Below are 21,313 nucleotides of genomic sequence, written 5' to 3' on the forward strand. Positions count from 1 at the left end.
ATATGTAAAATTACAAAATTACTTAATATAAAAATATATGTAACGTAATAAATATATTTTTTTAAATTTTTTTTGTAACTTGTCTCATGATAAAAAATTATTGGTTATTGAAAGTTTTTCTTTAAAGAGATTCTTGGTCTCAGTCCTAGTCCTAATGAAGAGACTCTCTCCACTTTTTACTCTAATGATCTTTTTCTCTCGATGTGTCAAAATAAAGTCTCCCTTTACTACCATTGAAGTTGCTATTACGATCAACTTTTTCAGGAAGACAATGTGTCATATATCATCCACACATTTAAATAAGGTGCTCTTTAACATATCTAAAATTTCATTGCTGAAATTTGTCGAGAAAAACGTGATGAACTTGAAAATTGACAAGTGGATAATAAAATGTTATGGTATAGTATTGAAAATAAAAATATAAATTTTGGAGGGTTAAAAGAACAAACAGCGTTAACTTTTCTTAGATGTTCTTTTTTTCTATGCTTTCTAATTTTAATACTAATACAATATTAAAAGAATATATATATAATATTCAATATTTTTATATTATTAAGTTTTCTTAATTTCTTATATTAGGAAAGATTTTGAATTTTTTATTTATTTATGAGTAATATTTCAATTATTGGTGTTTAATAAATTTTTGTTCTGGAAAAAGTAGTTTCTAACAAAAAAAATTGACAAATTGGTTTTTATTTTTTATAATATTAGATAAATTTAGGCTTTTTATTTATATAAAAATTCATTAGTTTATAATGGTGTTAAAAAAATTTATTTTTATGCATATTATTTGTTAATTTTGTAGACAACCTATTTTGCTAACACATATTGCAAAATTAAGGGGGAAAAAAGTATTATGTCTTATAGAAATCAAGATTTTTAACATTTTAAATTAATAATAGTGGAGTGGAATATGAGTGTTTTATTTTATTGTTTAATAATTATTTAAAAAATTGATTTAATATGACCAATAATTGAGTGATTACATCTTATTTTTAATTTTTAATGTTGACAAATTGTCTATGGTTCACTTAATTTATGATGAAATTAGTAGTAATTTAACTTTTAGATAAGGACTAATTAGTTTTATTATTGATTTATACATCATTTACAGCAAATAATATTATCACAAAACTATTGATTTTTTTATCATTAAATCTGTAATAAATTAATCAACATATTACAAAATTTTGTATTCTAGTAAAAAATTAAATATTCTATTAATATTAACTTAATTTAATATTCAAATTCTTTCACCAAAGTTAATTAGTTAAAACAAAAATACATAAAAATAAAAGCCACCATATACTATCAGTTTTAGAACAAGCTACCTATCCACAAAGGAGTGGGACGAATTAGCCCGCTAAAGACAAATAGATAGCTATTTTATGTTATTTTCTTTGAAAAAAAGCAAAGAAAGTAAGAAAGACAAACAGACGACAAGGTTGCAAGATTGCGAAAAAATGAGAAGATGGTATGGGTTAAGCTTAAGGTATCGTTCTATACTTCTAGTTGAAAACGCCTTCCAAACAAGAATTAGTACTTTCATAGCAGAAAACGAAGAGATTGTTGAATAGTAACAACTGTCTCAAAGGAGATGTTGCCGCCACCACAACCGAGAACAAGGAAAACCCCACACGGCCGCCGTGCCCCAATATCCTGTTGTAAGTAGTCTCTGCATACTCTGCTTTCCTATGATTCCTTAGGTTGCGCTGCTACCTTCCTAACTCTTCATATCACTATATGTCTAAGTCCTTATCCTCCTCTCACATGCAACACGTTCAGGTTTTTAAGTGTAAATTTTCATAATGCTCCTACTTTTAGGGCAACTTACACTAGAATGGCACAAGAAATCATTTCTTACATATCTTGACTTACTAAATGTAGTTCATTTTGAACTCGCCCTCTTCATCGCCGCCACCACGACCGAGGACAAAGGAAACCCCACACGGCCACCATGTCTTAATATCCTGATGTGGTGTGAGTAGTCTCTGCATGCTCTGCTTTCTTGCGTGGTTCTTTAGGTTATGCTGCTACCTTTCTAACTATTCATATCACTATATGTCTAAGTCCTTATCTTCCTCTCACATGCAACACATTCAGGTTTCTAAGTCTAAATTTTCACAATGCTCCTACCTTTATGGCAACTTACACTAGAATAGCACAATAAATCATTTCTTCGTATTTCGACTTACTAAATGCAGTTCATTTTGAACTCGCCGTCTTCATCATCATTTTATTATTGTACATATAGTCAACCCTTAACAACAGTGAGCACATCTTTTAGGCTTTAACACGGTTCCAAAAAATCAGGCTGCAACTTCGGCGTTTTTCATCAACAATAGCATGGAGGATTGGCTCCCCAAAGTTTGTTATGACGCGGCAATTCCGATGTCTATTTTCTACCGGAATAAAATCTTAACCTGGAATGACGGAATCTTCTACGACTTTCAAATTGTACTCCCAGGCCATCTATTCAGAATTCATCTCCATGTAAAGGGAATATGCTCCTTAATCAAGCGGGATGCAAGAGAAATTGCAGCCTTTGGCATCCTTGATACCATCGTTCACATGACACATCAAAAAATTAGGGACTACAACTACCTCACAAAAATTCTGCAAGAGGCTGGCAACGCTTGTATTGCCAGGGTTGCTTAATTGGAAGAAAAGTGCGAATATCTTGAGACTTTCTATGATCCCACTAACTAATACGTGTCTTCACCTAACACTCATCTTAGTCATAAAACTTCTTTTATCATGTTTGTTTCTTCATTTCAATCGTGTTATCCTTCTACTTATGAATGAAAAATTTTTTTTACTGGCTACTTTAATCTCTTAATGAAAATCAACATTTCTATTTTTACATAAATAATACATATCAATAACAACCAAAACATACTATCATCTTTTATATTTCGTCCTCTTATAATTTTACCTGTGTTACATAATTCATAAATTTTTCATATATGTTTTTTAAATACTTATATCTTACATCTTGTATCTTGATTAATCTGTTCCATGTTAAATAATAAAAAGATCAATAATTTGTGACAATATATTTTACAAATATTGCATAAATGACTAATAAAATTTATTAACTCTCACCATAAATCAAATAAATCAAAGGTAATGATGAATATAAAAGCTTAAAAATAAATAACATGTCGCTGATCATACTAAATTAAAATTTTAATTAGTTATTACACAGCAAAATAAATCACTCATGTTCCACTCTACCATTGTTAATTTAAAGTTTTAAAATTTTACTCTTATAATACATAATACTATTTTTTTGCTTATTTTTACATAATGTGCTTGTAAAATAAAGTTGTATGAAGACTTAACAAATAATATTTATAAGAGTACATTATACTTCTTAAACATAATTAGTAAATAAATAATTTCTTATTAAAATAAAAATGTACAAATTTATTTATTATTCTAAAAACATTAAAAACCAATTTGTCAAACTCCTTTTTTGGAACAAAAAATTTATTAAAAAACGAATTGAAATGTTACTCATGAAATGAGTAAATTAAAGTCTTGAAATTAATATTTCCTATTATAAAACATTCTACTACTACTACTACTACTACTATTATTATTATTATTATTATTATTATTATTATTATTATTATTATTATTATTCCATTTCAGAGATACAATATTTTTGACCCAAAATTTAAAAGATAATTTAACACACAAATGGCAACCTGCCTATCACTAAATCGTATAAATTGAGTGCAGTCCATTATTCTATATAGGCCTCAAAAAGGGACACTCCTTTTTTTTGGTCAGGAAAGGGATACTTTTTCAAACAGAAGTGTTTAGAACCCATCAGCCCAAATACCATAAACAAAACCTATGGCCCACTCTTCAGATGGCTTCAACTACCAGCTGCACCGAGGCTAATATTATTCGGCTACACTAAGTATTCACAAGGAACATTTTAATATTGTGTGTTGAATGTGTAGTCAGGATATATATTTAGATACTTAGAATTGAGGTTGTTTAATTTATTTAACAAAAAAATATTTTTGTCAGATAAACAATAATTTTTATAAATAATGTGAATAATAGACTCTAAAATTAATTTAATAAAATATAAAAATATTCAACTCTTAAATTATCTTCTAAACTCTAATATTAGAATAATTATTCGCACACCTAGTAAATTAAAATATTCCGTTATTCCTATTATTTAGTATTCTCATTATTTACCTATAATTTTTTTAAAAAAAACCCACAACCACAATGTCATTGTCACAAATTCTCCCACGGTTCACGATACTACCAGTTTCATCCTCACGATGCACCTTCGCATTTATGAGTCTACATTATGATTTTAATACCCAATCTGCACCATCAGAATTTTTTATTATAAGAATCAACGGCATGCACATTACCATAGCAATGAGGCAGGAAAGTGCAGTGGCGAAAATATAAGGAGTCAATGAATATCTCTACATTGCGTATAATGGGATATAGAGAGTGGGATATCATATGTTTATTATTTTTGGTACTCGAATGGTTATTTTAGATAATATAGATGTATTATATTTAAAAAATTAATAATATTTTACTCTGGATATTCATTTTTTTACTCATACTAGACCAAATAAATATTCCGTTACTTCGTTAACTTCCTAGTGAAATTCAACCAATAATAATAACTTAAACATACCCGATTTGTCCTTTATAACGAATAATAACAACCTTGTCATCTGAAGTCTGAACAATATTTACATCTATCTCAAAAGTTGAATAAATAATGAAATATTTTCAATAGCTATATAAACTTTTTAGACCACAGATTTTTAATTTTTATACAAGATAAGACCGTTGTAACAACCAACTATTCAATTTCCTTCAATTCAACCAAAAAAATAAAGAATAACTATTTCATCATCCTCGTTGTTTCAGAAATCAGAACAAGAAGGAAAATTCAAATTTGGAATACTACTTACAGTTCATAATTTTTTTTCACATTACAGTTTTACCCTTTTTTAAGAAAAATGTTTTGAGATTTACGAAACTATTATTAATTTGTGCGTGGAATATTCGTGGATGAGTCCAATATTCACGCTCTCATTTGAATGACTCTGCCATGTGGTTGAGAAAAGTTCTGACCAGTTATTGGTTCATATGTATATATGTTAATTCAGCGAAGGAACAAGACTCATAAAACAAAGAGTGGACTTGACTTCAAGGGCCATTTCCATGGCTAACCCAACCAGTAAGCAAAACCCAACAACGAACAGCTGCAAGTTTCAAACTTTTGGAAAACTTTGTTGCTCCTAAATTCTCATTCTGTTTGTTCAATGTGTTTTTCTTCCCCATTTGTTCTTTTTTTTTTTTTCCTTTTGTTATTGTCCTTCTTAAATAGCTTTTGGTAGCTTATACTGTGAGCATATTTTTCTGATTGATTCTACCTTTTTCACTGTTGGAATTGGATTATTTTGACAATGGTTTCTTCATATTACGGCTTTTGTTTATGTTGATCTGATGATTCCTCTTCGTAGAGCTCTTTTCCTATTGCGGCAGAAGGCCTTTACTCCGCAAAGTTTATTGGGTATTTGATTTTTTTAATTTTTATTTTTTTTAATTGAGCAATGATCCCTGGCCATTTAGTTTATGAATGGATCATTGGACCTACCAACTTTCTTCAACTCTGGGAATTTTGAGTGTTGACTCAATGATTGAATATTTGGTTATTCTGTTATGATAGATACAACTTTTGTTCTTGGTTTAGGGAATGATTCTGGAATTATTAGGGATCTATCTTATCAGGTTTCACTTTCTCATGAAAATTGAGTGTATAATTTCCATGTTCATGTGCTCATAAATCATACTTATTTTCCCTATAGTTTATTTCTGGTTAAATATCTCTTAACTTGGTGTTATATTTCTAAACTTAACAGGCTTTTCTCTTGCGGTATTTCTATTGTTTGTTATTGGATGCACTGCAAGGCCTATTTATCCACTTCCTAGTCAAGATGATTACAGAATTCGGCAGCCTCTACAAACTTTCCGGCCATACAACATTGCGCACCGAGGCGCAAATGGAGTGATTCCTGAAGAAACTCGTCCTGCATACTTGGTGAATAAGTGCAAAATTCTTGGCAAAACTGCATTCCTTCCTTGTTACTTTTATATCTGATTTCCAAATTAAATAAAATTATATGCAAAGAAAATTGTATCAGAAATTTATCTGAAATACCCCTGGTATTCGATCCAGTGCATCTATTTATATTTGTTGATTATATGCACTGATTAGCTCAATGCTTTCCTTAGTTAACATTCCAGTCCTAATTTTTCAAAGCTTCAACAATTATAAGTTCAATGCATAATTGATTATCCAGAAACCAATATTAGGTACAATGCAGATAAAAAAATAAGCATATTTTCCTATTTGTCTTATACTTGTCCAAAAATGAATCTCTCTTGCAGAAAGCTATTGAAGATGGTGCAGACTTCATTGAAACTGATATCTTATCTTCCAAAGATGGTGTTCTTATATGTTTCCACGATGTTACCCTTGATAATACCACTGACATTGCGAAGTACAAAAAGTTTGAAAATCGTAAAAGGACATACGAAGTCGAAGGGGTCAACCGCACTGGATTTTTTACTGGTATAGTTAGTTGCTATTCAAGTTGAAGTTCCTTGCAAATTTCATGCATAAAAATCTCTTTTAGGCTTATCTGGCAGCTGTAATTTTTGCTTCTTTCATAAATGATTGGGAATAAACTTTGCAAACTTTAGTGTGTTTGATAATGTATATCTATGAAAGTTTGCTTATGCTTTCAAGTTTCTATTCGCTAAACTGATTATACTCATTTCTATGTTTGCAGTTGATTTCACAATTGAGGAATTAAAGTTATTAAGGGTGAATCAGAGGTATAGCTTCAGGGATAAACAGTATAATGGTTTGTACCTTCTTATTACCAGCGGCCTCTCATTGTTATTGTTGTTCCCCCTTTGTTTGTTTGATTTGTTTATGCATTGATTGTCAACAGTTCTGTTGTCAGGGTTCACTATGTCATAGTTTCAAAACCATTATGAGAAAGTTTTTGATCAATATTATCTTTCAATATTTGTTTCATATACCTTTCTCCTCCATAACTATAACCCCGAACCACCACCATAATGGAACTTCTCTTATTATTTTTTTCGCCTTTAGCCTTTCATTGGTGCAGCATGCTGATCTCTTGTTTTGTCTTTTTTTATTGTTACATGAAATATTATTACTTTATCATCTTGTTTTTCAAAAAGAAGTTAAGTGTTAGTGTTTAACCTTATAGATACTCAAAATTCTTTTTCAGGAAAATTTGGAATCATCACTTTCGAAGAGTTCATTTCCATTGCATTGGATGCAGATAGAGTTGTTGGAATATATCCAGAGATAAAGAATCCAGTTTTTATCAATCAGCATGTGAGTTTTTATACCTGGAATCTAACAAATGTCAATATCCTAAACTAATGATAATAACTATTATAGGAAATGGGATTATTGTTGGAAGTTTCAAAATATGCTACTTATATCAACAGTATTTTAATCATCGGTTATAATATGGTATATCCAAAATATTACAGTTTCATGCTTGACAATTTAATTCTTAATCAGCAATTTAGGCTAATTTCTTCTATAGTTTGTGTCTGCTCTCTGTTCATTAAGTTGATACAATCAACAGGTGAAATGGCCAAATGGCAAAAGATTTGAAGACATATTTGTCAAGACACTTCAGAAATATGGATACAAGGGTTCATACTTGTCAAAAGACTGGCTAAAACAACCTGTATTTATTCAGTCATTTGCTCCAACATCACTTGTGTATATATCAAATCAAACGGATTTGCCCAAGGTTTTCTTAATTGATGATGTTACTGTTTCGACGCAAGACACTAATCAGGTGCGTAATGCATTCTCCTGATTTAGCCTGCATTAAAATCATTCAACTTCTTTTGTGCAGTTTGCAAGTTTTGGAACAAAATGGATTTCTTTTTCAATGGAATTTATTATGCTTGATACGGATTTTTTTATTATAATACCTGTAGTGCAGCTTTCAGCCTTGTTAAAGTTAGTACAAAGAGAAATCTAGTAGTAACTTTATGCCCATATGTCGAATACTAAGAATAGTGAGGGCCTATCTTGTTTGTCTTTTCATTTTCAATTTTTTATGTTCCAAAATTGTGAAGGAAAAAAGTGAAAAAAAGTTGAATTTTCTTTTCTATTTCCATTTTATGCATTCACACTTTAGTTAAATTGAAGTGGAAATGAAAATGAAAATGAAAACAAACAGAAAACATTTTCACAAACCAAGCATGGCCTGATCATTTTTTTCCCTGTTGAACAAAATCCTCCATTATTTAAAAGAAATAAAAAAAGGTTGTAACACTGAAAATGGAGAAAGTAAGCTTTTTCTCCTAGCTTCAACCTTCAGCTTAGCCTGTTGAGTAGTTTGTTTATATTTCTCACAAGTCATGACTAAATGTCTAATCCTCCATGAACAAAACTGGGAAGGATAATAAAATGTATCTAGATGCATAATGCATCTGTCAGTTTCCTGTTCCAATGCCTAACAAAATGTTACTACAATGCTGATATGCAGTCATATTGGGAAATCACATCCGATAAATACCTAAACTACATAAAGAATTACGTTGTTGGAATTGGACCTTGGAAGGACACAATAGTACCTGTGGCAAAGAATTATTTGGAAGAGCCTAGTGATCTTGTTGCCAGGGCACATGCTCATAACCTTCAGGTGCACCTCCTATCTTAAACCTTGTTTTCTTTCATGAGATTTCATAAGTTTTGTTCAAGGGTACTTTGCCATTGTATTTCGTTTCCAGGATTGACTTTAGAGCTAAGTAAATGATAATATTAATATGAAATGCTGATTACAATAATACAATGCAGGTGCATCCATATACTTACCGAAATGAGAACCAGTTTTTGCACTTCAACTTTAGTCAAGATCCTTATAAAGAGTATGATTATTGGATCAACAAAATAGGAGTTGATGGCCTCTTCACAGATTTCACAGGAAGTCTTCACAATTTTCAGGAATGGACCTCCAGTGATACAAAGACTGAATCCAATATATTGCATAAAATTGCTCTTTTGGTCTCTCCTTATAATAACTAAGAATTGTGGAAATTGAAATTGCTGTACTAGTGTCTGAATTTGCTTATTTACATGCAAATATGCCTCTGCTACATGTTCATTGTTCACCAGAGATTTTGCCCGAGGCTGGTTTTAACTAAAAAAATTACACAAACCAAGCTAGAGCAAATCTCATTGGGACATTGCCAGTACTTAATCAATTTGAAATTTTAAATGCCCTCAGTAAAAATAAGTTACTTTTGTAAATAGTTTAGTTAGCTCTAAACCAAATGCTAAATTATGTTCTCCTAATTTAGCGTTTGGCACCATATTTGTTCCTTTGGTAAATGTTTTAAATTATTTTTTTTCACATCTGCTTCTTGGCTATTATTATAGTTTCCATGAGCAAACCCAACCTAGTCTTGCAAAATGAATTGGTCAAAAGCAGTGATTCATATTACTCTTGCCCAGGATTAATTTTAAATTTTCAACAAATCAATGCTATAAGTTAACTAAAATAATACAACTATGGAAAGCCAATAAAGATGACAGCATCATCTGTTAAATATAAACTCCCACATAGGAAGAATTTCATAGAGTCAAGAAAATCTAAAGGAGCATATTTCAAGTCAGCAAAATATGTAATCTAAACAACCTAAGGGATTGATAATTTACAAGCTGAGTGTTTAATTAAACAGTAATCAGCAGCCGTAAACCAAAAGAGCTAAGTGCTGTGAATCAAAATATTTATAAATATCAATCTTATTGTGAAGCTCTCATCTTAGATATATCTTCCAAGAGAAGTCTTGACTCAGCAGCAAAGTCAACAGGGACAACGGTCCTGGCTGTGATCCTTTGCCTCTTCTCATTGTTATACTCGTTTTGAGAAACGCTAACCCGGAACAGATGAGGAACCCAAGTAGCTTGTTTCAGTTTCAGTTGAAAAGGGTTATCTTCTCCCTCCTGAAACAAACAAAAGGAAATTAAAGATTGAATAAATTCTATCCAATATCAATTCTACAAAGACAACCACACACGCACACTATGTTACCTGAGATTTTAAGATGTCTAGTTCATCAGCAGAGCACCCAACAATCTTCTCAGCTTCTTCATTGAAGACTGAGACATAAGCCTCCCCACTTTCATCAGCAACTTTTACAACCATAATGTATCTGAAAGAGGACAATCTGAATTTCAACTACATTGTATAACATAGAAACGTTCCAGACTAAGAATTCAATAGTTGAATTACCTTAAACTGCATTGTTCATCATTTTTCTGGCAACCTTCACACCAATACCCAGCACCAATGCTCTCAGTGACTTTCTTGTTGCAAGTTTTGCAAGCACGGTACCACATTGCTTGGTCTGGCTTTATGAAGCTTATGTATCCTCTAAGGCTGAAAAATGCAGGCTGTTCCACAACAATAAATTAGACAATCCATTCAAATTTGCAAAACTTCAATACATTTTAGATTAAAACATCAACATATTGGAACTATTTTTATAACATTATTGAAAGTTAGAACTCAAACAACAGATTGTAATATTTCTAGGTCATGCACCTTGTCTTCTCCCAATGACAGGTTCGAAGTTATGTAAGAAAGTGAAACACGATCAGAGTACACAGATCTACTTCCATTCATGGATGAAGGACTCGAGCCAGAGCCAACAGAAGCCATTGTAGCATCTTTGCCTTCAGAGTCATACCTGTTGGTCACATTAACATGTAAGCACAAGAATAACACGGATGTCAAAACAGAGGGGCAATAAGCATTCAAGGCAGCAGCATACCAGCATCTAAGTTTCTTTGCTTCAGGTATCTCCGGATCAATCTTAATTACACTTTTGCTTATAGCTGACAAAGAAACACCTGAAACAGAAGAGATTCAAGAATGATAATTGACAATCCTTTTTCACTATGACATGCAAAAAATTACCATCACAGCTGAGGAGTTTATGACTATGCATACCTTGGAAATCCCCAACCCGAAGAGACTTAATTGCAACTACTGGAGATTTATCAGCCATGTCTAGCAACTCTTGACCTATGTTAGTTGCAAGATCATTCCACAGAGACACCACTACTGTCTTCTTCCTGCAATTTCAAGTATAGATATTTAAAATTTCACTGAATTGGTTTTTGTTTTTTTAAATGAAATAAAAAAAGCTACACACAAAGACACAAAGACACAAAGACACAAACACACACACAAACACACACACACACACTGTAAATGAACTATAGAAAATACTCACGTTTCATCAGCAATAGTAATGTCACGCTTTGGAATACTTTCATTGTTGCTCTTCCTTCTTATGCTCATAGTTGGAGATACATTCTGAACAACTCCAACAACATCTGATACAGAGAACAAACATCACAGTAAACAATTAGCCGGAACAAAAATGCAATATAATATGCTTATCTTACAGACAATACTCACCAACAAGTTCAGATTTGTTGACGTAAGGACCCAACTGATCAATTGGTACAAAGCTGAATTTTGTTTCGGGAACAAAACTTGCTTCATTGGCAGCTTCCTCTACCTCAGAATTCTCATTCAGTGTCATTTCATAGTCATTTTGTACAGTTTTGAACTGCTTGTTAGCAACTTTCAAAGTACCCTTTGATATGTAGTAAACCTTTCCCAAAACAAACTTGTCATAGAACTTCCTTGCAGCATCATTAAACATGGTTGCTTGAATCTGTGTGCCCTGAAAGAAGTTAACAAAATAACAACAGAGTTAAATCTCCATCCATTAGAGTTACAATACAACACAAAAATCCAAATCATACAATCAAAATTTTGTTCAAATATACTAATGTCTTCACTTTACTTACATCTTCATCTGTCAACTCCACATTAAAGACACAACCTTCTCCTCGAGCATTCTTATAGGTGCGCATGTTCCCTTTGCTCGTAACACTAACCTTAATAGTCCAATTACCCTGATAAGGGTTCAATGAAACAAGAGGACGCACCCTACGTGTCATGGCCATTCTCGCAGCAGGTGCAACACTAAAAACAAAATTCATAAAACTCACAAATTAAAAAATGCTAAAAACCCCACAAAAAACAACCATGAGGAGGAGTACACTCACTTTCTTTGCTGTTCATGCACAATCTGAGCAGCAGATTTTGACACCACTTCCTGCTTCGGCTTCAACACAATCCCACCTTCAATCTTGACCGCACTGTCTTGCTTTGGCTTCAGAACTATGCCACCACCTTCATTTTTCACCTCGCTCCTTATCTCTGATTCAAGAGCAGGAGACACAGGTTCGCATTTGGTAACAATAAGATACCTGCAACACCCAAATAACAAAAGGATTACAACTTCACTTCAAAAAGGAGTTAAGCAACGCATTGAACAAGCGGCATATAATTAGGGATTTACTTTTCAGATTTGTTGGGGATATCATTGAGAGTGTAATCAAGGATTCGAATAAGGCCGAGGTTCTGAATCTTGCCAGAGAGCACATCAGAGTACTGACTCGAGGGCAAAATCGCCCTCAGCTTCAATTTTCCATCACTAGCACTAAACCTGAAAAGAAGAAATAAAAAAATCAAAACAATAGAAGCTAAATTATAGATCTGAGAACCAAAAACAAGAAGGGATCCAGTTACTTAGACAGAAATGTAGATAGATAGATAGATAGGTAGCTAGTTACATGTATCTGTTGCCACTTTGCTTGAGATCGAGGACTTGCACAACGATTTCGGGAAGATCAGAGGAGGAATCCGGTGTTGGATTTGCAAGCAGAGTGGAAATGGCGTCGGGGCTCACGGATTTCGCCATTGGAATTTTAGAACTGGAAACTGTAATTGCTGAAAGAGCGTGTTTAGGAAGATAGAGAAAGAGAGAGCGCGTTGGAATTGGAAGAAGAAGAAAGGGAGGGTTTTGTGCTTTGTAGAGTGTGGGGTTGTGGCGGGAACTTGTGTTTGAAAATTTAAGGGTTTCGCGGCTTTATTGTTATTTTTATTATTCACCAAAAGAAGAGTGAAAATTGAAAGAGAAGCCAAACCCCAAACGAAGCGCGCGGTTACTTCTGGCGCCTCCGGCCTCCGCGCCATTATGTGATAGGTCCTAGTACACTAGACCTAATTAAAATTAGATTTCATTGAAAACTTATATTTTAAGAATTTAATTAAAAATTTTAGTAAAATTATAAAAAATGTATATACTAATTAAACCAACATATTAATATAAAATTTTAAAAATAAATAAATAGTTTTTACTTTTTAAACTAAAAAACTAACTTTTTCTTCATGAACAAATTAGTCAACAAAAATTTTGACCAATAAACAAAAAGGAAAAACTAGAAAAAAAATAAATATACCAAGAGATTTAGGTCCAAATAAAATATAAAAATATTATATGTACACAAAAAATTAGTCACATATATTTATATAAAAATATATGTATTATCTAACTCATTTTCAATGTATATTTTTTATTTTAACTTGTATTCTATATAGATAACTGATTTTTTATGTACACCTAGTATGATTAATAAAAATTACCCATAAAATAAAAACAATAAAAAAAATTAATATTGTCATTTTCTATTTTTCCCTTATGTAATTTTTTCAAACTATCCTTCAAAAATTTTTTTTTTGGCCATGGAAAATGACTCACCAAAGTTTAGGATGGCCTGTGAATAATATATAATAGAAAAAAGACAATATCTACTCCGCTACTCCTTAAAAGAATATTGTCGATAAAATTATCCAAAAAATTGTTAAAATAGCAAAGCAAATGCAAGTATGCAACCCTACATTTATGATAAATTGAGAATTGGTCACTTTTATCAGCTTTTAAAATCTTTTGAATTTTTTTTTAATCGTTTTACTTTTTTTTAGATTATATTGTCTACATTTTTTTTATACATATAGTATACTCCGAAATAAGAAACAAAAGTCCTGAACAATGGTCCTTGTGTAATTGTGTTTGTTCTTCCTCCAATGAGTGTTATGGCGAAGATGTTTAGTCACACTGTCAAAGTAAATGTAAATATTACCTAATTAATTGTACTCTCATTTTTATTTTCCAACCAAACATACCCTTAGTCTTACAACGCTTTCCTGCATTGCACGTTAATGAGTCGAGTTTTGAGATTATTTTAGCTACAGCTAAGTTTAATTTGGAGGTTGACATATAAAAAATTCCCCACTTCTAATAAATATAAGTTATAAAAGTTGGTTACTTCAGTTTATAACCATCAGTTTCTCTCGTTGTAATTACAGTCAAAATTCAGGTTTATCTAAGAAGACAAGTATGTGTCTAGAATGTTATTGAAAAATTAATCACTTTGATCTTTTCACAATTATTTATAGGACTCGAAACTTGTATTTTCTTCTGGGCCATATAAACAAATTTGAGATTGAATCAATGTATTCATTTACTTCATACATTCTATGCTTAACAATAAGCATCTTACAAAAATACCCTTGTTCGTATACCTCTCATATTTTGTTACCTGGAAAAACACAATAGGGTTAGGGTATGTGGCAAGAGTGAATGTAAGAACAAAGGACTAAACAGATCTTTAGTTTTATAGACAGATCATAATAACAATAGTCATAAGTCTCCCAAAATAGTCTTAAGATAATAAGATCACAACATTACAGTTTGACTGTAACAAAACTCTCCCTTGATAGCAATTTCCTTAATCGTCTTGCTACTAAAATCATACCAAACCAACTCACCATCATATTTTCTGAAGAATATGTCACCATTCTTCCCAGCACCAATAGGATGATCAACACAGGTTGGCAGGCCAACGGTGAAAAGTTTGACCCATGATTCCTCAACACCAGCTTCACCCAAAATTGATACGTCGAAGCAATTATTATTTTCAAACATTGAAATTACAGCAACAGATTCTTTGAGCACCACCAAATATCTATCACAAAAATCATGATGGTTATATCGACTGATCGGTGTAGTAACAAACATCTCACTGCTCATGTCAAATGACACAAGTAACACATCTGTGTCATATGGCTCTTGATTATGATCTTCACAGGCCAACCAATGGCATACTCCATTCAAGTACACAGCTAGACCGACTGGTTGTGGAAACACATCACATGTCATTTCAAGATCAAGGTTCCTCCAACAATTACTTTTTACACTATAAATTTGCCAAAATTGACCAGGAAGAGGTGGATTTACTTCTGCATAATCATTATTTAATGCATGAACAAGCACATTTTGAATTAGCTTATAGTCATCTGTCACATGATCATAACCAAAACCAGTGATTGTTATCTGAAACTGTAGTTCAGGCTCAGCAGTAAGAGAAGGAGGAACAACCTTAAATTCCTTAGTTTTCGGGGTCCATAACAATACTTTGATGCTGGTCGTTGTGTCTATCATAGAGACTTGCTGGAGACAAATTGTACCATTAACACAAGAGCCAACAACTATAACGCTTTCGTTATCCTCATGAAATGGAGATGGCCAATCAAATTTGACTCTGTTCTCATACCTCTCTCCAAAAAGTAAAAACAAATAACTTTCAACAGTATTTGGTACATGTTGATTCAGGAGGAGACATGAATCACGGGTTTTAGAAGTTAAATTCTCATAATAAATGTCGACGAAATGAGGATCCTCAAGTAAATTTGCCCAAGATTTTTGCACGCAACTAAATCGCTTCAAAGATTTCACAGGCAATCTTGACAGAATGTTTAGTACAAGATCATTAGGTAAATTAACATTACTAGGACTAACCTTCTTATTCAATGAAGCCATTTTTTGACTGATGTCTCCACTTGGAAAGTGCCTGCAATCATAATATACAAGAATCACACCACAAGTGTTTATATGGATGTGTTAAGAAATGAAATAATATCATAGTTAATAGTATAATAAATAAGTGTTTAATTTTGAAACACTGAAAGTGCAAAGAGTTTTGTGCAGTAACCAATTAGATTATGTGTTTAGATAAACTTTTAAGTAGTGAGTTTGGAAATTAGTTACTTTACAAGATTGACTCTTTCACACTGAGAATAAATTCAATAAATAAACACTAAATCAACCATGGTACACCAAAAAGAATACTAACACACTAACAGTATAATAAATAAGTTTTTCCTTTTGATGCACCGTGAGAGTGTCAAGAGTATAAAGAAATGTGGACTATATTGAATTAATATGATGCACACGGACCAGCAAGGTTTTACTACTTCAAGGAACAAACAGTTTGTGTAGCGAAATCAAAAACCCTAAATTTTGAATAATATTTCCTGGTATTACCAACTAGAGCCAACTAGAAAAGCATACTGGCAGATAATAATATGCTCAAACAACAACTCAAACTCGTATTTAAACTTATAAAAAAAAAAGAAACAAATTGTTCTAATATCTTTGAATGAAACAGCATAGGTTTCAAAAGTGTCACACTTGGCTACAAGGCTCTAATAAAGCATATATCACAAATTGCAAGTAAATAAAGAAAAGAAAAGAGAGAGTGTGTGTTTGAACATACTGAAGGGGATGAAGAGTGTTGGGAAGGAGAGAGAGCTTGGAGTTGGGTTTTGAAAAGATTGAGAGTCTTCTGTTGTTTGGAAGAAGAAGCTGTCAATGTGAAGGGATGAAAGCGGAGAGATTAGAGGGCGTAAGAACAGTGAGCGGCTGGAGGCGACGGACTGCCGGGGAGAAGAGGAGGACGGTGGCTGACTGGCTGGGAGCTGGAGAAGCGAAAATTTTAGTAACTCCCGAAGAAAGAATTGGAATTTTGCATTTACCATTTAGGGTCAACCTGCATTCATAAGTAATTCTTTTAGAGTAAAGTATTATTTTTGTCTCTAACTTTGGGGTAAGTTTAAGGTTGTTCCTACGGTTTCAATCGTCTCATTTAAATTTTTAACGTTTTAAAATTGACTCAATATCCTACCGTTAGGGATCCGTTAACAGAATTGACGGCAGGACAAAATTGAGACGATTTTAAAACATTAGAGACTTAAATAGAACGAAAACGTTACGGACAAAAATGATACATAGAAATAAATTTTAATTTCATCCTTCAATACTATCAATTTTTACCATACATAGTATTCAATTATTTTTTAATCACATACAAGTAAATTACACTTAATCATATTACTTTGATTTTAAATAAATTATTTTTTTTATAATTTTACTCCTAAAGATTTTTAGTTATCATGAAATGTTTGTAAAATAACTAGTATATAAACTTGCAGAAAAAGATAATAATATATATACAATAAAATATAAATTATATCTTTTATCTTTAATGTATCAAAATTCTTTAAAATTATAAAAAATAAATTTATTTAAAATGAAAGTAATGTGATTAAGTGTAATTTGTTTAGATGTAATTAAAAAATAATTGAATACTGTGTACAGTAAAAAATTAATATTATTGAAAGATAAAATTAAATTAAAATTTATTTTTATGTATCATTTTTGTCCATAACGTTTTCGTCCTATTTAAGTCCTTAACGTTTCAAAATCGTTTTAATTTTGTCTCGCCGTCAATTCTGTTAACGGATCCATAATGGCAGGATAACATTGAGTCAATTTTAAAACGTTAGGGACTTAAATAGAATGATTGAAATGTTAGAGACAACTTTAGGACTTGCCCCAAATGTTGGGGACAAAAACGATATTTTACTCTTTTTTTTATTTTTAACTTATAAAAAATGTATGATATTAATATTTGGTATAATTTTTTAAAAAGTTATTTAACGGTTTATAAAAAAATTAAAAAAATAATTTTTTTATAATAAAATATTATTCTTCTTTTAAAATAAATAATTTTAAGATTAAAAAATAAACATAAAAAATTTAATTATAAATTATTTTTAATATAAGTATTTATTATTTAAATTTTATTTTCAAAAAGAACTTAATTAAGCGTTTGATATTATATTTACTTGTTTGTTTGTTTTAGTTAGTAATTATTATTCATATATAGTATTATTTTATTTTTGTTATTTAGAAAAAGTTTGATTAAAAATATTTTAGGAATAAATAAGTTTAAAAGTGTGAAAAAAATATTTTTATTGAATTTATTACATAGAAATATGATTAAAAAGAGAAAGTTTAATTATGTGGATATATCTGATATCCGATCCGATCTGCGAATATCCGATCCGATCTGGCACATTGTAGATCATATCCGATCCAATCCGATGGGAATTGTGCGGATCGGATCGAATTTTCGGCCATATCCGATCCGATTTGTGTGCACCCCTAGTTTTTTTGGTTTTTTTTTTAACTCAAACATTAAAATATTGATAAACAACTAAAAATGCTCCCGAATTATTTTAAATTTTGTTATTAAAAAATTATTTTTAAATAATTTAAAAACATGTCAAATTCAAAGATTCAATTTTTTTTTTACGCTTGGAGCGAATTCGCCGCTCCCCTCACATGAATCTTGTCATTTTCACAAGATTCACCACCTTTTTTGGCAAACTTCAAATAAGTTCGCCTAAATATAAGAATTTGAGCTCTTCTCATATTTTACTTTTCATTCTTCATTATTTACTCTCATGTTCTCTTGTCATATTTTTTATTTTGGTTGTTTTTAATCTTTTTATCTCTTTAATTCGTCAATTTCAGGTAATTATGTTCTTCTATTCTTTTTGAGTTTAATTTATTGTTGTATTATTTTATTATTTTAACATATTTATTTAGTTAGATCAATTTTTCATGTTAGTTATAGTTAGTTTGATAATTAGATTATATAGTTAGTTTAGATTAATATCTATTATTAGTTTAAATAATGTCAAACGCTCATGTAATTATGGTACGAGATTAATAGATGTTAGTTAATAAAAAAATATTATTTAGATTAATTTTTTATTTGAACTAATTATGGTTTAAAGTAAAATTATAGTTTATAGTCTAGGTGTTTATATTTGTTTCCAATGTGTTTGATAATTAGTTAATTTTGAATTATTTTAGTTAGATTATTGTTTTATTTGAATTTATTATGATTTAAAGTAAAATTATAGTTTATGGTTTTGGTATTTAGACTTATTTCGAATATGTTTGATAATAAATTAGTTAATTTTAAATTATTGTAGTTAGATTATTGTTTCATTTGAGTTGATTATGGTTTAGAGTAAAATTATAATTTATGGTTTTTGTATTTAGAATTGTTTCGAATATATTTGATAATAGGTTAGTTAATTTTAAATTATTTTATTCAAATTTATTCTATTATAGTTTAGTTTGATGGCACAAAATATGTTAAGCTACCAAGATACTTTTTTATAGATAAGATCGGATTGACCAAATTGCTGGCAGACTTGGTCAAGCGATATACTTTATAACTTATGTTTTTTATATATTTAAAAACTTGTCTTATTACTTGTGACCTCTGTTTTGTCTGACTCATTGATTTAATTGGTAGGGTCCTCAAGTCTTGCGTACGAGAAGAAATTTACTACAATATTCTCCCGAGGAGATTAGGACACACTTTAGACAAGTAGGATTTGAACATGAGGCATATATGCTATAGTGGAACCATGACTGGGTATTGGTCGCTGCTTTGATCGAGAGATGGCATCCTAAGTCCTATATTTTTCACCTGTCATGTGGGGAGATGACTATAATCCTACAGAACGTGGAGTATCAGTTAGGACTCAACATTGATGGAGATCCAGTCAGCAATTGTATCGGTGGATGGGAGCAGTTATATGATGGGCACTCTATTGAGGATCTCTGTGCGGAGATGCTTGGTGTTGTTTCGGGCCCATAATAGACAGTCATAGAGTAAGTGGGTTATCAATCTCACTTGATTTCGCGATATTATTTGCGAGCAGTTGGAGGAGCACCCGACGAAGGACACCTGCTGTGGTACAGCAAAAGACACATCATGTAGATCATCGAAGGCATTCTGTTTCTGGATGCCTCTGACTTTCACGTGCACATGAGGTGGTTGCCTCTATTGGACGACTTCGATCGATATGGGAGATTATCATGGGAGTCAACTGTGTTGGTGTGGTTGTACTGCTAGATGTGTCATGCCACGGATTACCATCAGCAGAATGTGGGTGGATGTTGTGGATTACTTCTCTATTAGGCATATCAACATATACCTTTGTGTTGGCTGGAGGAATTTGCCAGCGTCAATTTTTTCTGATTGAGAGGTATTATTATTATTTTGGTATATTATTTCTTAATTTAATGGAATAGCTATATGATTTATAAATATCCATGATATTATAGGTCGATGATTTTGGGGCCACTTAATGACAGAGTTGAGACGAGGCTTCGATAGTGGAGATGTGCCCTTAATGGGATTGATATTTATAACGTAAGTAATAAATATGTAAGACTTACATTTGTATTTTAAATAACTTTTTCTTTATGTATATCATGTTTCTTGGTATCTGTCAACAGGTTGACTAGACGCCATATTCTGATCCACTTATCCAGCATATAGTTCCACAGAGGACCATTGAGGCTAAAAACCCTGCTGCAGTAGTGTGCCTGGTATTGTGCTTTGCCATCATCGAATGACACCAGGTAGACTAAGTGGTGCGATAGTTTGGTGGCGTCCATCACATTCCAACGAAGCCACTAAACATCGACGAGATGTATAGGCGTGATGGGAGATTCGGAAGAGGCGAGTGGTACCCTGAGTTCTTGGGGGTTGGTATGAGATATGGGTAGCCCGAGCTGACCATGGACTTCAGATACACCATGCCTTTGACTTGCGTCCATCACAGCCATATTTGAGTTTGTACATCCAGTGCGAGCATATAGAGTTTCTTGGTCAGGGAAACCAGTGATTCACGGTGGGAGGAGTGGTACCAGATGATTTTGCGATCCATCACCCAAAGGCTCCAGAGTTGCATTAGCCAGAGGATGGAGAACTTCCACCAGTGCGGCCTTAGTGCGTCCACTTTGAACGTGGCATTTCTTCAAACCAGTTTGTGATTGTAACATTCTCACTCCTCAAATAACCAAAGTAATGAGAAAACTCCCTGTGTGACTTCGAATATGCTTCATTAACGAGCACCTTATTCAAGTCTTTGTTCTTGAAGTGTGTCATGAAGTTAGAAGCAATATATTTTGCACAAAATTCCTGGAAGGCATGAGGTCATTTCCATCCACTTCCATTGGCATTTAACGTAGCATCGGTCGATTTGTGCCTGTTTGAAATTACCAACAGGCTTGGCTGAGGTGTCACATGCTGCCTCAAAAAAGAAAG

At 31.9% G+C, this 21,313-nt stretch overlaps 3 protein-coding genes across 5 annotated transcripts; 1 reads left to right on the forward strand and 2 right to left on the reverse strand.

Moving 5' to 3' along the window:
- Positions 1-5,070: 5,070 nt before the first annotated feature.
- LOC107468644 (glycerophosphodiester phosphodiesterase GDPD6) lies at positions 5,071-9,376 on the forward strand. 3 transcript variants are annotated; one of them, XM_016087979.3, is made up of 8 exons: positions 5,071-5,236; positions 5,922-6,100; positions 6,451-6,634; positions 6,855-6,929; positions 7,326-7,435; positions 7,695-7,913; positions 8,613-8,768; positions 8,924-9,376. In XM_016087979.3, the coding sequence occupies exons 1-8, from the start codon at positions 5,221-5,223 to the stop codon at positions 9,149-9,151; spliced, it is 1,167 nt and encodes a 388-aa protein (XP_015943465.1). In that variant the 5' UTR covers positions 5,071-5,220; the 3' UTR covers positions 9,152-9,376. The 3 variants fall into 3 exon arrangements, with proteins under 3 accessions (XP_015943465.1, XP_020984318.1, XP_015943457.1); XM_021128659.2 differs by having other exon boundaries at positions 5,077-5,263; XM_016087971.3 differs by lacking the exon at positions 5,071-5,236 and adding an exon at positions 5,344-5,572.
- Positions 9,377-9,556: 180 nt separating this feature from the next.
- LOC107468630 (replication protein A 70 kDa DNA-binding subunit B) lies at positions 9,557-13,027 on the reverse strand. Its single transcript, XM_016087950.3, has 12 exons — positions 12,785-13,027; positions 12,511-12,657; positions 12,215-12,418; positions 11,954-12,131; positions 11,556-11,826; positions 11,368-11,470; positions 11,082-11,206; positions 10,903-10,981; positions 10,674-10,818; positions 10,362-10,522; positions 10,161-10,281; positions 9,557-10,072 (listed from the first exon to the last, which is right to left on the reverse strand). The coding sequence occupies exons 1-12, from the start codon at positions 12,910-12,912 to the stop codon at positions 9,872-9,874; spliced, it is 1,863 nt and encodes a 620-aa protein (XP_015943436.1). The 5' UTR covers positions 12,913-13,027; the 3' UTR covers positions 9,557-9,871.
- A 1,453-nt stretch (positions 13,028-14,480) lies between these two features.
- Positions 14,481-16,845, reverse strand: LOC107471805 (F-box/kelch-repeat protein At3g06240). The gene is made up of 2 exons (XM_016091300.3): positions 16,610-16,845; positions 14,481-15,904 (listed from the first exon to the last, which is right to left on the reverse strand). Exon 2 carries the CDS (start codon positions 15,871-15,873, stop codon positions 14,731-14,733), a length of 1,143 nt encoding a protein of 380 aa, XP_015946786.1. The 5' UTR covers positions 15,874-15,904; positions 16,610-16,845; the 3' UTR covers positions 14,481-14,730.
- Between the last annotated feature and the right edge of the window lie 4,468 nt (positions 16,846-21,313).

Source organism: Arachis duranensis, chromosome 1 (genome assembly GCF_000817695.3).
Source record: "Arachis duranensis cultivar V14167 chromosome 1, aradu.V14167.gnm2.J7QH, whole genome shotgun sequence".
NCBI classification, from domain to species: domain Eukaryota; kingdom Viridiplantae; phylum Streptophyta; class Magnoliopsida; order Fabales; family Fabaceae; genus Arachis; species Arachis duranensis.

Excerpts from the sequence above, each read along its gene's own strand:
- LOC107468644 (XM_016087971.3), top strand. The coding sequence starts at position 5,506 with ATGATTCCTCTTCGTAGAGCTCTTTTCCTATTGCGGCAGAAGGCCTTT. Across the intron at positions 6,101-6,450 it reads AAACTCGTCCTGCATACTTG|AAAGCTATTGAAGATGGTGC; the intron begins GTGAATAAGTGC and ends TCTCTCTTGCAG. Across the intron at positions 7,914-8,612 it reads CGACGCAAGACACTAATCAG|TCATATTGGGAAATCACATC; the intron begins GTGCGTAATGCA and ends GCTGATATGCAG.
- LOC107468630 (XM_016087950.3), bottom strand. The coding sequence starts at position 12,912 with ATGGCGAAATCCGTGAGCCCCGACGCCATTTCCACTCTGCTTGCAAAT. Across the intron at positions 11,827-11,953 it reads TGGAGTTGACAGATGAAGAT|GGCACACAGATTCAAGCAAC; the intron begins GTAAGTAAAGTG and ends AACTTCTTTCAG. Across the intron at positions 10,523-10,673 it reads TGTCATTGGGAGAAGACAAG|CCTGCATTTTTCAGCCTTAG; the intron begins GTGCATGACCTA and ends GTTGTGGAACAG.
- LOC107471805 (XM_016091300.3), bottom strand. The coding sequence starts at position 15,873 with ATGGCTTCATTGAATAAGAAGGTTAGTCCTAGTAATGTTAATTTACCT.